General features: G+C 40.1%; 1 protein-coding gene across 7 annotated transcripts in view; it reads right to left on the bottom strand.

Annotated features, from left to right (window-relative positions):
- Positions 1–15,414, bottom strand: part of ZNF521 (zinc finger protein 521) — a 298,275-nt gene that overhangs the window by 178,776 nt on the left and 104,085 nt on the right. For all 7 annotated transcript variants that reach the window (XM_081262582.1, XM_081262583.1, XM_081262581.1 and 4 more), the window contains one exon: positions 1,003–4,355. In XM_081262582.1, coding sequence (XP_081118708.1) covers positions 1,003–4,355 — 3,353 coding nt within the window. The remainder of the gene's footprint in view (positions 1–1,002; positions 4,356–15,414) is intronic.

Genomic DNA, 15,414 nt, shown 5'->3' on the forward strand with positions numbered 1-15,414 from the left:
CTCCTCAGCTCTCCCCCACCAGCTGCCTGATGGCTATCTGCAGGGAGATGCAGGGAGCCCTCCAAGAGGGTGTGAGTGCAGAGACAAGATAAGAAAATGCAGTCACCCCAAACTGAAGGGACAAGGATCTCCCTGGGGTATTCATTTGGATGGATCTCCAGATAGGGGCAGGTAGGGAAGTGGAAAGAGCTATTAGAAACCAGGTGATAAAGCAGAAAGAAATTACATTAAAAAGAGCTATCCTCTGCTCAGCTTCTAGGAATGACGACTTATAAAACTGCTTCATTGTAAATGAACTTGTTTCTTCTACTCATCGGGGTAAAGAAAACATGAAACTACGGTACTCTGAAGCTAAGGGGGGGAAACGACATTAATTTTGAAGCCCAGAGAGTGAAAGACTCAGGGATAGCGCCTTTAAACAGATAATGGGCATGTGGTGCTTAATAAATGCAGGGGCTTTTAAAAAACCCTGTTGCGAGTAAGTATTTTCCTCACTACCCACAAGACAAAGAAAAACAGTGAGTGTTGACAACACAGTATTAAAAAGCCACCCTTACCCAATTTGTTATCCACCAATATATATATTCTTTTTAATTTACTCTAAGCCAGTGTGTTGGCTCCTACTATCTTACTTTTGTGTCATTATCTCTCTGCCATACACACAAGTCATAGCTGGGGATTTCAACTCGCGGTGAAGCTATGCTGAGATTCCAGATCTCAGTGGTGTTGGCATGAGTGCTGGTCTCTTCAGTCATAGAGAAGACAATATCCTAGGGAGACTGGAATTAGTCCTGTTTTGCACCATTCAAGCCAAAATGCTGCTTATCAAAAAGCAAGTAATTGCCAGCTAATGGCTATGGGGGAAAAAAAAAAAAAAACATTGCATTTCAAACTAAGCATTTTTTGGCACATAACAATAAATAAGGCTGTGGAGAGTGCAAGCATAAAGTGGGGACAGTTTCTTGAGGAGCTTAAATAGCAAATGTTAGAAAGGCAAGTTACCTCATCCGACTGGGAGGGACTGATTCTGGGCATGGGCGACACTTGTGGTGTTTTCAACTGCGAGCTGTTGCTATCTGGCACAAGCTCTCGGTGCAGGGTTTGGATGTGGTTCTGGAGTTCACTTTCAGACTCGAACTTCACATTGCAGCTGGAGCAGCGCGTCTTCAGTCCCCCTGCCTTGCCTTTGCCCTCGATGGCACTCAAATTCTCATTCTGGCCCAAACCTGGTCTATTCGTGCTGGGCGGGAGGCTGATGCCTGGGCTACTGCTCTTACTGAGATTCACGCAGCCAGCACACAGACCATATGGCAGGCCGTTGATGTCAAGTTTCACCAGATCTTGCTTGGAACGGAATTCTTTGAGGCAAGATGCGCACTTGTACAGTTTTTGGACATGCTGGCCACGCCCGGTTGTCTGGACTGCGGACCCATTCCCTGTCTTTTGCATGTGGAATGTCCCATGGATTTTGAGTTCCAAGGTGGAGGTCACAGTCTGCATGCACACTACGCAGCGAAATCCTGTCAGAGAATTCCTCAGGTCAGGGTGCATTTGGCAATGCTCCAAGAACTCCTCTTCACTCTGGAGAGGCATCTTGCAAATCCGGCAGTTTCCAGTATCAAGGCTCTTACTGTGCGTGACTTTGTGTTCTGTAAGAGTTAAAAGGGAGGGGAAACGTTCTCCGCAAATAGGGCACATGTAGTGTTTGACGGGGCCTAGGTGGGTCTGCATATGTTCACGCAGGCCATTTTCAGAGAAGAAGGTTCGAGAACACACGTTGCACTTGTAATTCCCTTTAATGAGCTCGGCTTTCTTCTTCACAATGGCACTTTCTCCAGGTCTGATGTTGTGGTCCCGGAGCTGGTGATTCTGCAGCAGAGTTTCCATAGTGTATGCCGCCCCACAGATGTCACACCCATACATAGGCTCAGAGCTGTCCACATCTTCCTCGCTCCCATCATGACTGTTGTGGGACTCCTGGCTGTTGGTCAGCAGGGTCTGCAGCTCCACTTCTTCTTTCTGCACCTGCTCAGAGGCTCCATTTGTGCCGCAGTTGGGCGTCTTGGTTTCAAACACACAGTGCTTCTCTCGCAAATGTTTCTCTAGCAGAATGATGGCATGGAAGGCTTTGCTGCAGAACTTGCAGTTGTACTTCTTACTGTGAGTTGTGATGTGGCACTGAAGCTCTACCTCAGTGCCAAAGGACTCACCACAGAAGATGCACTTGTGCACCTTGCCTTGGTTTTCCAGGTGGTTGTGTTTCACGTGGAGCTGCAGGTCAGTCTCGTTGCGGAAGTCCCAGTTGCAGGACGTGCATCGGTAGACCTTCTTTTCATTACTGTGCTTCACAGCCAAGTGCAGCTGAATGGAGACTTTGGAGTCAAAAACTTCTTGGCAGAGGGTGCAGCGGAAGAAAACAAAAGTGTGCATGTCCAACAGGTGTTTCTGAAGGTCATCCACTGATGTGAACTGCTTGTCGCAACTCTCACAGATGTAGTAGGTTGAGGTGATCATAAAGTGAATGGTCACATGCTTCAGCAAGGATTCTTGGTTGGGGAATTCCTTGTTGCACTGAGGACAGGTCAGTTTCGGCAGCACAGTGTCGAGATGAGTTTTTAAGTGAGTCTGAAAGCTGTCTAGGGATGTGTACTTAGCACCACACTGATTACAGATATATTCTCCGGTGGGACGCGCAGGTGCGCCCCCTACTGCCTGCATCATCTTAAGCGATGTCTGCTCTATGGCCACAGGAGATAGGGGGCTCAAGGCCCGGGATTTTTTCCCATTGTGAATATAATTCAGGGCCAAGGGAATGTTTTTATGATTCTCTTTGATATGCTTGTTCAGCTTAAGAACACTGTTGAATATTGGCGAATTTGTACAATAGGAACAGGAATAGACTTCCACTACTGGTTCTTTTGGAGTCCCAAGCACTGGGGACCCAAACCGAGAGCCACTGAGGTCACAATGAACCTGTCTTATATGCTCTTCAAGGGAAGAGTCAGTGAGAAACCCCATATAGCAATGAGGACAAAAGAATGCATTACTATCCTTAGCTACAGGGTTTGCAAATCCGTGAGAACATCGGATGTGCTCCTGAAGGGTGTTGAGGTCGTTGACAACTTCAGAACAGAAGTTGCACTGGTAAACTATGGCAGGCATGGCAGAAACAATCAGGCCTGGGTCCTGAGCTTCGTGCACTTGCTTAAGATGTTCATTTAGGTTATAAAGTGAGGGTAAGACCTCCAAGCAATACTGACAAATATGGGCCTGTTCTGGCTTATCTAAATGCATAGTTTTTAGGTGAATCTGCAGAACTGCAAGACTCGAGAATAACTGCTTGTTGCAGTAAATACAGCTGTAGGTAACTTTTGCTTGTTTACTCGAGGGGCCGGTCATGTCAGGGGTTTGCTGAGCAGCCCTCTTCCTCCCTCGACTCTTTGGGATTGGTGGGGCAGCCTCCACCATGGTTGAACTGTCCACTGAGAGGTTGGAATCTGGAGTCGTGCTGGACACGGAGGTGTAGCCCACCGTGACCAGGGAAGGGCTGTTGCTGTGATTGCAGGACTCCGGTTGCTGGTGACTGTCCATGTGGCTGTACAGTTCCTCGACTGTGTGGAAACTCTCAGAACAAATACTGCAAGAGTTCTTCTTCTCCCCACTGTGCACCTGCTCCATGTGGTTCATGAGGGAGGTCTCCTCCACAAAGAGCTCATGGCAGTAGATGCACTGGAGGGCAGCTCGATCCTCACTGGGGGAGCATTCGGGATGGCACTCTGCAATGTGCTTCTGGAGGTCTTCCGGGAAGTCAAAGCCTTCCTCACACTGACTGCACTTCTGAGTGTCCTTCATCTTCCAGTCCTCCATCCTGGAACCAGACTGGGAACCGTCCTTGTTCCTCTCATGAACCTGCATGTGTCCGTGTAAGGAGCTAGAGGACAGGAACCCACGGCGGCAAATGGCACATTTATATGGCTTGTTGGACGTGTGAGTCTTTAAGTGGATCTTCAAGTGATCACTCCTGGAAAATGCAGCATCACATTCACTGCAGTGGTACTTCTTGTCCCCGGTGTGGAGCTTTATATGGCGGTCTCGGCTCCGCTTGTGTTTGAACAGCCGACTGCAGTAGGTGCATTTGAAAGGCAGTTTGTCACTGTGACTCTGCTCATGGTGCTTTAGGTAGCTGAGGCGGCTAAACGACTTGTCACAGAACTGACATGGGTATGGCAGTCCAGGGCCACCTTCTTCCTCTCCAAAATCGCAACCTTCTCCATGACTAGGGGAAGTCTGGTCCTTGCTAGAAGGTGAGGAAGCTGGCCAAGAGCACGTGGGATCATCTTCAACATCCACTCCATCTGCAACGAGAAGCAATAGAACATTTCATTACATGTGCTGAGAATTACGAATGAGTCTACTGTACCATTTCAGCAAGTATGCATGGCTGGACCATCTTGAACCTTTTAGGAAAGAAGAAAAAAAAAAAAGAATATTTGAGTGAGACATTTTCAAATCTGACCCCAAAGCTTTTATTCTACATTTACTTTTTACTGGGCTGTAAAATATAAAAAGATATTAAATAGTTCTATGTCTAAATTACCCTTTTATTACTTTTTTATCATTATTCCTTAGAAGCAAGGTATATATTACACATTGACAATTTTATTAAAATGCAGATTTTAATATATTTAATGTTTCCTTTGTATTCATTCTAAAATGATTTGCATATTATGTGAGCATCTGAAGAACCAAATGAAAAGAGGAAATATTACAGGAATGATTTAAAATTAATGCAGTCAACCCAGATGTCTAATATTTAATAAAAAATTCCCTCTGCATTTTGCTTGTTTTTCTATAAAAAGGCAATTCTGAAGACCAAAATCTTTTATGGGGTTCTTATTGATACAGACCTTATTGCTTTCAGCAAAAAAATATTAAAAAGTAAGCACATGAAAGAAGACAGAAAACACAATAATAATTATGTCTTGTGTAATGAAAGACAACCAGGATTTCTTCAATAACTGAAAGATTCGAATACCATAGGCCAGAAAATGGATTATTAAATGTTAGAAGGGTACTGTTCGATATTACATGTAGCTGGGATCAGCCAGGATCAAGAAAAAATGAGAGTTTCACAAGGGCCAGATTTTAATAGTGTATTTTGTTTGGAAAGTTCAAGAGGTGGCCCACCATTTCTTCCTTTTGCAAAAAGCTTCAGCGGCCTGAACTTCCTTAGCTAAACAGGACCTGCACTTTGAGGTGAGCAGAGACAAAGCAACTTGTGAAAAACTGGAAACAGGAAAAGTGATAAATGATTATGGTAAATGCTGAAAGATTTATGAGTAACAAAGAGAAGACAAACAAGACTGCAAGCCAGATATAAACTTCGCAAGTTATCCATAAAGGAACCCTACATTGTACTTGTATTAGGTTGTTTCTTGAAAACTATGTTCCTAGAAAACTATGTTCCTAGCACTCTTATTTCTGTTGCCTTCTTAATATCCAAGTAGAAAATAAGACTTTCTCAAAACAGGTTGTGAATTACCATTTTGCTTTGCAAAACAATCTATCACTCAAGATCAGAAAAAATTTTCAAAACATGCATCCTCCAAAAGAGCAAGATTTTTCCCAAGTACAGAAAAACGACAAGACTCTGGAGTGAAGCTAGTGGGGAACATGTTTCGGTTAGAATAATGGGCTCAATTTAGAATACTATTAGAATATTCCAAGAGTCGTCAGTGAGAATCAGATAATGAAAGTTTTTAAATTCTTCAAGACAAAAGTTCGCTAGCAAGAAATGATGAACATAAAAGCAGAAACTGGCGAGCATTATGAAACAAATTCCACGTCTGCTTTCTTTAAGGTAACAAGATTTTACTAGATTGTCAAGCCTCTTCCTTATCCACAGGAAACAGATGAGGATCATTCCTTTCCTGCATCTAGAAACTGATGACAAGACCTTCTCACTATCAATGCCAGATGGCAACCCTCTCACCCTGAGAAAACAACCAAACACCATTCTTGGATCCCTGCCCACTGCAACAAAGCTCCGCCATACGAGTTGAAAACCACATGATTTTGCATCCTCATTTATATGACTCCATAATCCAACATGCTTCCATCCTAAGAAAGGGCTTGATAATTGCAGGTGTGCTCCATATTTAAAATGAATGCATGAGGAACACATGCAGATAAACTTACCTCATCACCCAACGCACAGAGGGACGATTTTTAAATAAATAAATAAATAAATAAATAAATAAATAAATAAATAAATCCCCCAAGCCCCAAGATGACCTGGTTTTTCCCTAAAGAGGTGTTATGTCCCTAAAGCTGGTATCCCTAAACCAAATCAAAATTTCCAATATTTTCCCTTACTGAAAAAATTACTACTTCTTAAATCTGCTCAGCATTCTAGATAAAAACCTATCACACTTCACATTTGTCTTTTATGCTTAAATCCTGCTGTTTCACTTAAAATTATTTTCAAACACATCATCTCATTTGTACATTTGGGAGAAAACATTGAATCAGAATTTGTCATGCATCTAGACTGGGAGGAAATAACTATTAAGCTTGAAAATTTAGCAACTGAATTTATCATTAAATTGTAGACTGTGTCTGGGTATGATATATTATTATACAAATGCATAAAGAATTATAGAGCAATGGACCATTATAAAAAGTGTGCAGTCCCTGACACCATGTTTAAATCAGGTTCTTGCCTGTGGTCCATGCCTGACTATGCTTATTACATAACTGTTCTCTTAAGCTTGTAAATTTCAATGACATGTCAAGTGAGCTGAAGGTTAGGATCAAGTTTTTAACTGGGATTCCAGAGAGCTAGAAATATCATCTTCCCTGTCTCTTGTCCCCTATCACTTGTCCCTGTAATGGAAAGACATAGAAATAGACTACAGAATTCATAAGACTGAGGGAAAGAGTTAGAATGAATTAAGCAGAAGCAAGAAATGCTATTTTTGGAAAAAAATAAAAGTTCCCTGAAAGGCTGATTTTCTGCTTTGCAATCTAAACTGTAAAGATCTTACTTGCCAGTACTATTTTCCCCATGTTTTTTATTGGGGCATTTTAGTTGTACATGCACACAATAACACAATATAATTTGGCCAATATCATTCCCAGTATTACTCCTTCCCCCTTTCCACCTCCTTTCCCCTGGTCCCATTTCCTCTATTCTACTGATCTCCCTTCAATGTTCATAAGACCCCCCACCCCCACCTTTCTTTTCTTTTTCCTCTCTAGCTTCCACATGAGAGAAAACACATGACCCTTCACTTTCTGGATTTGACTTTTTTCACTTAACATAGTGTTCTCAAGTTCTATCCATTTTCCTGCAAAATTACACAACTTCATTTTTCTTTATGTTATTTGCCAGTATTATTAATGGATCTACTCTCTCAGGGACACATAGAAACTCAATGACAGGTACAGAGGGCACCAGACCCTCCTAACACTTGCATGGTGGTGTCAACTCTGCCAACCATTGGTAACATCTGCCTAAGTCTTTGAAAGTGACCCATCCCCACTAACTTCAGCTTTCTGGCAGTCACAGTGCAAGCTATGCTGAAATAGATAATATAGATTTAAACAATTTCAATTTCTCTTTTACACATGGAAGAACTATGAAGGGTTCTTTCAACTCTGGTTTCTGAATCAACTTGAACTTTTTCCCCTTCGGCACTCACTAAGTGCTACTTAGGGGGACTGTCTTTCTGTGTTATGGCAAGTTTTCTGCATTTCAATGTGAAGTGCTTAACATGTCCATGTTAAATTTTAATTTTTGGAATCAGTCACTTCACACTCACTGACTCTCAGAGAGCTATAGCTCTTACAGCTGAAAAAAAAAAAAAGAAGAAGAAGAAAAAGAAAAAAGAAAAAACTTTGTTGGAAACCGGCTTCCCAGCCTAAAAATCTATTTAAAGATGCAAATGTGTGTGCATAGTTTGTGCAGATGTTTTTCTACAGCAACTGTACTTGCTGAGTTTCACCATTTCCATAAAGCACATTAAAACAAGTGTGTGAACACTCCGAGATGAAAGTCTCAAACACTCCTGAGACTTTCCGTGGAAAGTAGAGCCGCCTGACTTTTCTCCAAGCAGACAGGAATGCCCATGATTCAGCAGCCTGAGTAAATAAAAGAGGTCCTTATTTCCTAATTTTGCTGGCTGGCCACACTGTAGCGGCCTCTGTGCTCCTGCCAAGGGGGATGCAGTACTGGAACTACACCCAACGGCTGAAGGCCTGCCTTTGTTAGCTAGCCAGGCTTTCCCGACCATCTTCTGGCATCAAAACGGCCATATCCTGCAAGGAAGACCTCCATCTCAGGCTCAATGGCTCTCCAATCTGCCTAAAAGGACGGAACAACAGATTTTGCCGGGTCTGTGTCAGAGGAGGACAGCTGGAAACCCAGTTAGCAGCAGAGCAACACCTGTTCCTTCATATTTATGGGGGAAAGTGCTCACTAACAGAAAAGTGAAGTTATACTCAGAATTATTCCACAGAAAATAGGTACCAGAGCACAAAGTACCTTTGTGACATGAGCTACCAGCCCCTCATGCACCAGCCCAAGGAGGAGTCAGTGAACACTGGACATCATCTTATCCTGGCTGCTGCTGATGAACAGGCAAGCATACTCGGCACAGCCACCCAGTCCTCAACCGTGGGCCTGACAGTCTCAGTTTTTAGCCTGCTGTTGTGGAAGCAAAATGCCAAGGGTGCCAGCCATGCTTTGTTTTTCAAGTCTAGTTGAAGTAGCTGATATAAAAATGATAGGACCCAAAGAGGAGGAAGAGGATATGTGCAGGAGGATTAGAAGCGATGCTCATGCTTATTGTCTATCATTTAGCAGATCCTAATGAGTGTAGGATATACACCTCCTGACGACAGGGACCAAGCCTTCCAGTGTTGATTCCAACAATACTGGCAACCTGGAATTATTACGGAGAATCTGAAGTAACAGAGTGGATTGAATCACTAGATGTTAAGGAAATTATCCAAGCATCTGAAGTTATGAAAACTTCTGACACATCCAGCTCTTCTTCACAGGGCTGGGTTGTCGAGAAGCTGACTTGCTGATATCCTTGTGCTACCTGAGTTCATTCATCGCACTGGCAGAGTACGCTCTTAAGTACTCATCAGGGACTCAGTATCGTGTGTGCAAGTGCCACACAGCAAGGTTTCTTTAACAGGGGCAGGATTTACATCAGTGTTACTTTTCAAGTGAGGAAAAGAAACACAGATACTGACAGGCCTGGTCCATCCATCTGCAGGAGTGCTGTGACTCAGAACATGAACTAGAAGTCAAGAGTATGGAGTTTTATTTCTAGCTTCATAACTGACTTCGAGAGTGACCTGGCTAAGTCATTTAATCTGCCCCTACCTAGGTATTTCACCTGCAATATGAAGATAATAATTCTCACTACTTACCCTCTGGGGTGTTACAAAGATTAGTGAATGTTTCTAGGGCACCTTATCATTGCTGGAAGAAAAGCTGCATATGTAAACAAAAAGATTTATATATATTGCATGTATTCTGTTTCCATGTGCAAGCTTCTAGGTATATAGTACAAACACATTTGAACATTTTCTTTCCTTTAATGGAACCCCTGGAATATTAGTTATAAAGATTGGCCCAATGGAAATCTACAGCGCCTTAAGCATTCACAGTTGTATATACAGTCAGCAAGCAAATAAAATATAAATAGTTGGTGATATCTAAAAATTAATGGACCATAAATCCTTCCTGACTATATTACAAGTATTAAATTGTCATACAGAGGATATAATCTTGGGTCTTTGCAGACAGGTAACCTTGTAACAAGTATGTTTCTATGTAATTCTGAAGCCAAGTATATAATTTTGAAATTACCCTTAAAACATGAGCAATACAATCATGGCATTATTTAACATTATAATAAGTTAATTTGGTAGATTATTTTTTTCAGTGTCAAACAATAGGTTAATACATAAAACCAAAACACATTTCCAGGTGCCCCTCCTTTCCTTAGATGATTCTTAATTTCTGCCAGCAGGCTGTTGAGCAGTTCTGAACTTCCTTGCTAAAGAGAGTTCACAGTGCTTTTCTCATTCATTAGCTACCTGAGCTACCTTATCAGAAGCTGAGAATCCTGAGGGAAATATACAGGTGTGTGTGCAAATGCTAGGAGAAGTTAGGCACTACAAGAAGAGAATGGTACTTTGTTGTTGTTGTTACCAGGGATTAAACCCAAGTTTGTTTAACCACTGAGCCCCATCCCCAGTCCTTTTTTATCTTGAGACAAGGTCTCCCTAAGTTGCTTAGGACCTTGCTAAGTTGCTGAAGCTGGCTTTATTTGAACTTTGGATCCTTCTGCCTCAGCTTCCTGAGTCACTGGGATTTACAGACATATGCCACCACGTCCAGCCAAAGAGAACAGTATTTTGAAATGTATCTAATAGACACAGATTTAAAAAGGTATTTGTTGTGTTACTTCAGTGCTATAACAGTAATGACTCTACTTTATCATATTTAAAATCTGCCAACCAAATTATGCAATACATTTTCAGAGCAATGATTTAAATTGCTAAGGGATAAGGTCATTCCAAATAAACCATTATGCATTCTTACACGATTGCTTCCTTTCATTCTCAATAGAAATGTCAACATTTTAGGAAAAACTGAAACTTTAATAATATCTAACGTTTGTACTTTTTTTTGCTTTGTTTTTACTTTTTTAAACCAACAACTCCACATTAAATTCACTCCTATACCGTGTAACTTACTTAACTACTTGAAAATGAATACTCCTTTCTAAGTGTTCAAGAGAAATGTGAACTTTAAAATTATTTATAATTCACAGATGCTTTTAAATTGTGAAATATTCCAAATGGTTCTGAAAGGACCAATTAAATGCATTAACAGTTAGGTTATGGGGGAAAAGAGTGGTCACCCATTAAAGACAGCAGCTATGGGGAGTGGGAATTGGTGGTGTACAATTTTTTAACCCAGTCTCAAGATGAATTCCAGATATCAGAGCTCAGAGGTTATTTTTTTTTCTTTTCATAGTTCCTGGTAAAAAAGAGAATCACTTTTTCCCCAACAACATTAAACACTTCAGATGAGCCAATGCAAGAGATAAAGAAGTGGTTAGCACTCCTCCACTGCTCTCCTTGGGTAAGCCTGGGCTTTACATCCATGCTGTCTTTCACAGGCACATTTGCCCTGCGTGTGCAGAGAGAAGGACAAATGTTTTGCTTGCTGTTGCTTAAAGTTCATTTGAACAGACGGAGCTCAATGAATTCCATCTTCCGCAGCCAAATTAAACAGAAAACAGTGCATTCTTAAGCAGTTCACACTTAACTCCACCTCTCAAATCAGAGGAAAAAGCTGACGTGAAACAGTGAAAGAACAGTCATCGTCTCCCTCACGGAAATCCAGACGGAAGCCAGACAGAAGGAAAGTGGTTTCCAATTATGTAGGGAGTGAGAGCTGTTTTACTTTTCAATCTTCTGCCTCACTTAAAAATGTATATAACTAATGATAAGCACCAACCTCTTGGAGTTCAATAACAAGCAATCGTGTATCACACATCTGTTTGCAGTGCTGTGACTGAGCACTTTAAGCTGTTTAACATGTCTATCTCCCTTTAATAATGACAGGCGTTACCCAAGTAGATCTCCTGACTCTGTATTCTCCCCCCCACACACACACACACACTCTATTATTTTAAGGCAGAGGGCACTTATTAGTTACTATATATTCTTTGTTCTTGTACCAAAAAGAACTTCTGAAGCAGTTATTCGTTGTTTATTTAGTTCATCCAATTATTTAGCTACCATTTATTAAGCATCCAATAATATATATGTGGCTCAGGTCTGATACTGAATTCTTGAAATTACTTAGTTTTTAAAGTTTTTATTTCCTTGTCTAAAATACAAAAAAAAAGCCAGCCTGCCTCATAGAAAGTACTATTAGAATCAAATATGACATTGTATGAAAGAGCCTTCAGAACTGCTAAGGTGTAGAAATGTAGTAAATTATTACCACAACTATGAAAGCCCATGTTACCTTTCAGTTATAACTGATAAATGTGAAAAGAGCCCAAAGGAATAAAAATCAACTTTATTTTAGTTGTTGCTTTTCTCATATTGACTTTCTAACAATTTTAAATGATTTAAAGGGCACTTTTGTTTAAAAATAAAAAAAATAAACCAAAACACCAAAAAATATCTTCTGAATGCTACTTGGAGATATCAGGAAAATCAATATGCAGAAGCTCATTCCTTAATAGCTACACACACCGGCAGGTTGTGATTAATTCATTAGTAGAGTAAATCCCCACCACAGAATGGCCTGCATTCTAAGTGTTGCAGCCACATTCCATAATGCTGACACCACCCTATAACTCACTATTTTGCTTATTTAGAAATTCCTTGAGGCAAATTCTGTTTTGCTTCAAAAATCCCTTGTACTAGTAAGAAATATATCTGTTGAGTGTTAAAGAAACAGACACATCTTTTGAAAAATACAAAGTAAATTACACAGTGTTACCATGTACATCATTAGTGATTTTTAAATTAACTTCTTCACTGGGGAAACATAAGGTAAAGAGGATTCTTCCACTGAGAAAAACTAAGTTTGAAATGGCTTCATTAGGGAATGACGGATCTCAGAAAGTTCATTCTACCATGTTAATGGTTTTTTGAAGACTGGCCGTAAACAGAATTTTCTAACAAAGAAATCAAATTCTATTTCGAAGTGACTAGAATAACAAAATGTTTTGACATGTTAAACTACACTTTACTGAGTATTTTTCCAACATGAAGGCTTTGGTCCAAGGCTGGAAAACTTTGGGTCACCAGGAAATACAACATTCCTGCAATGTGGTTATTGCAACTGAATTTCACATGTATAGTGTCCGTGGCAGCAGTAAAGCCAACTTGAATTTTAGGCAGTTTTAAAAGGCCACACTGTATACTTCACTGCAGACATGGCCACTGGAGAATACAAAAGTGTTGAAAGGCTAAAATTTAATTAATAAACAATTAGCACCCCCTGTGGGTTCATTGTGCAGTAAAGTGATAAATACAGTTTGCTAATGTAGAAAAAGCTGTTACAAAGATTGGGGGGGGGGGTATCACTACAATGATCCATTTGCCATTGTAACACAATCGGCCTCAATGTTCTTGATTTTGACACTCATGTGTCTAGCATACGAGAATCCCATAAAGAGGCAAATAGTCATTTTTAACTTTGTTAAGGTACAGACTCACACAGGTTGTTAGGCTGAGATAAAAATGCCAGTCAGTACACCTAGCCAGCCACCCAGCAGCTACGACTCAAAGTACTTTCTGTTGCCTACTCCCTACTTTTCTATGCTATCATAGTGTTGAAAATTCAGGGATGTTAGACTATCTTGAAACTTTGTACATGAGAAGAGGTCTACAAGCAGGTGCAGTGGCGCACACCTCTCTAATCCCAGTGACCCGGAAGGCTGAGGCAGGAGGATCACAAATTCTTGGCCAGCCTGGGCAACTTACCAAGACCTTGTCTCAAACTAAATAAAAAGAGTTGGGGAAGTAGCTCAGTGGTAAAGTACCCCTAGGTTCCATTCCTAGTATAAAAGTTAAAAAATGTAGGAGAGGGGGATCTGCATAAAATAGAATTTGTACAGTGTTTCAAGAGAGTCACTATTTTTCACACTGGCACTTACAAAGTAAAATTAAAATTAAAAAGTGAGATCACTCAGATCCTAAGTAATTCGAATGATAGAATGAGATAAGGTTTATAAAAGTACCACATAAACTGCAAAGAAGAAAACTGTTTTCTGAAAATAAATTTAGTAAGGTTATAAAAAAATATCTGTACACTGATCATATGATATCACATACATTTAGTCACAGAGATTTTCTTTCATTGATCTAATTATGTAAAAAAGTGAAAGAGGTCATTCCGAAAATAAGATTGATTATTATTTTGATGGATTTTCCTGGTACCCTTCTCACTTGTAGTTCAGTTTTCTCTTTCCTAGAACCTCTACCTTAGAATGCACATGAAAATAAAATCCAAACCATTACATTCTATCACTGATAACAGCCCCAGTAATTTATTTATGGGAACCAGTACCAGTCAAAATTGTGGAATGCCACATATGTATGCATGTGTATTTATTCAGAATAAATTAGATAATTTATGACAAGGTACCTTTTTAAATATTTTATATATTTCTCTTTACAAAAGTGTTAATCATCATAATTTGCCAGTTAATATGAGTAACTGTGTGATCATGTCTTAATGAAACACTTTCAGGGGAGGACTTTGTGACACTATTTTTTTACATACATACACACACACAAACACACAGTGACATAAATCATTTTTAAAATTTTATGTATGTATATGTGTTATACATGTGTATGTATAAAATTGAGATTAAATGTCTTGCCAAATATCCTAATATCAGTGACAGGCCTCAAAGACTTCATGATACCTCCATTTCATTTTATCTACATCTAGTATTATTTAAAGTAGCAAATCAATCAAGAGAATCCAAGGCAGAGGGGCACATCAGCAAGATAGGTAATGAAGCTAGGTGGAGTCAGAGAGGTATCTGGAGACCCCATCTGTGTTTGCTGGTGACAGTGTATAGACATGTGACTCTCTGCCACCCAATATATATGACAACAGCAGAGTTTACTAAATTCCACTGAAATTTTAATATGTAAAATATGATTTTAAAAAAGACTAAATTAATAAATTCTGTTCAGATATTAAGGCACCTCCACCTGTGAGGTACACCAATTCTGAATGGTAATTTCCATAGAGAAATTTACAGCAATGACTTTTCCCTTTGTAAAAGGGACTAGAGATACAAACACATATCTATATACATGCAAGATTTATTTTTATGACCCCTGCAAAAGCATGTGTTTAATACTCAAAGATTGAAAACCTACTAGCACAGTTCTGGGGTTTTGGCTGACTTCACACTATCTGTACCAAAGGGCTGAATCTTTACAAAACCTGAACTGATATTGTTTGGCATAGACTGTACATACCTCTGGGTTCTACTGGAGGGATCAAAGGAAGGAAATTGAGTGAGTTTGACTGAAGCTTACACAGAGAAAAGAAAGTAAAGGCTGTCATCCCTAACTTTTCATTAATATGAAATATAAAATTTAAGATCTGTAAAGAGCCTTGGCCTTTAGGGAATAAAAAGTACTAATTTTACAGATGAACAAACAGGTCAACCGGATGAGTTCTGTGGTATAATCTTGCACTAATAACAATAGTGGCTGATGGCATCACTAAAGTCCAAACTCAAATCCCCACAATCAGGCAAGCACCCAGACTCTGTGTGCAAAGAACTCTCACCAAGTCCCCACTTCCCTACTCTTCCACATTAAAACAACAACAAA

The sequence above is a fragment of the Spermophilus citellus genome, assembly GCF_964194105.1.
Source record: "Spermophilus citellus genome assembly, chromosome: 12".
NCBI classification, from domain to species: Eukaryota; Metazoa; Chordata; class Mammalia; order Rodentia; family Sciuridae; genus Spermophilus; species Spermophilus citellus.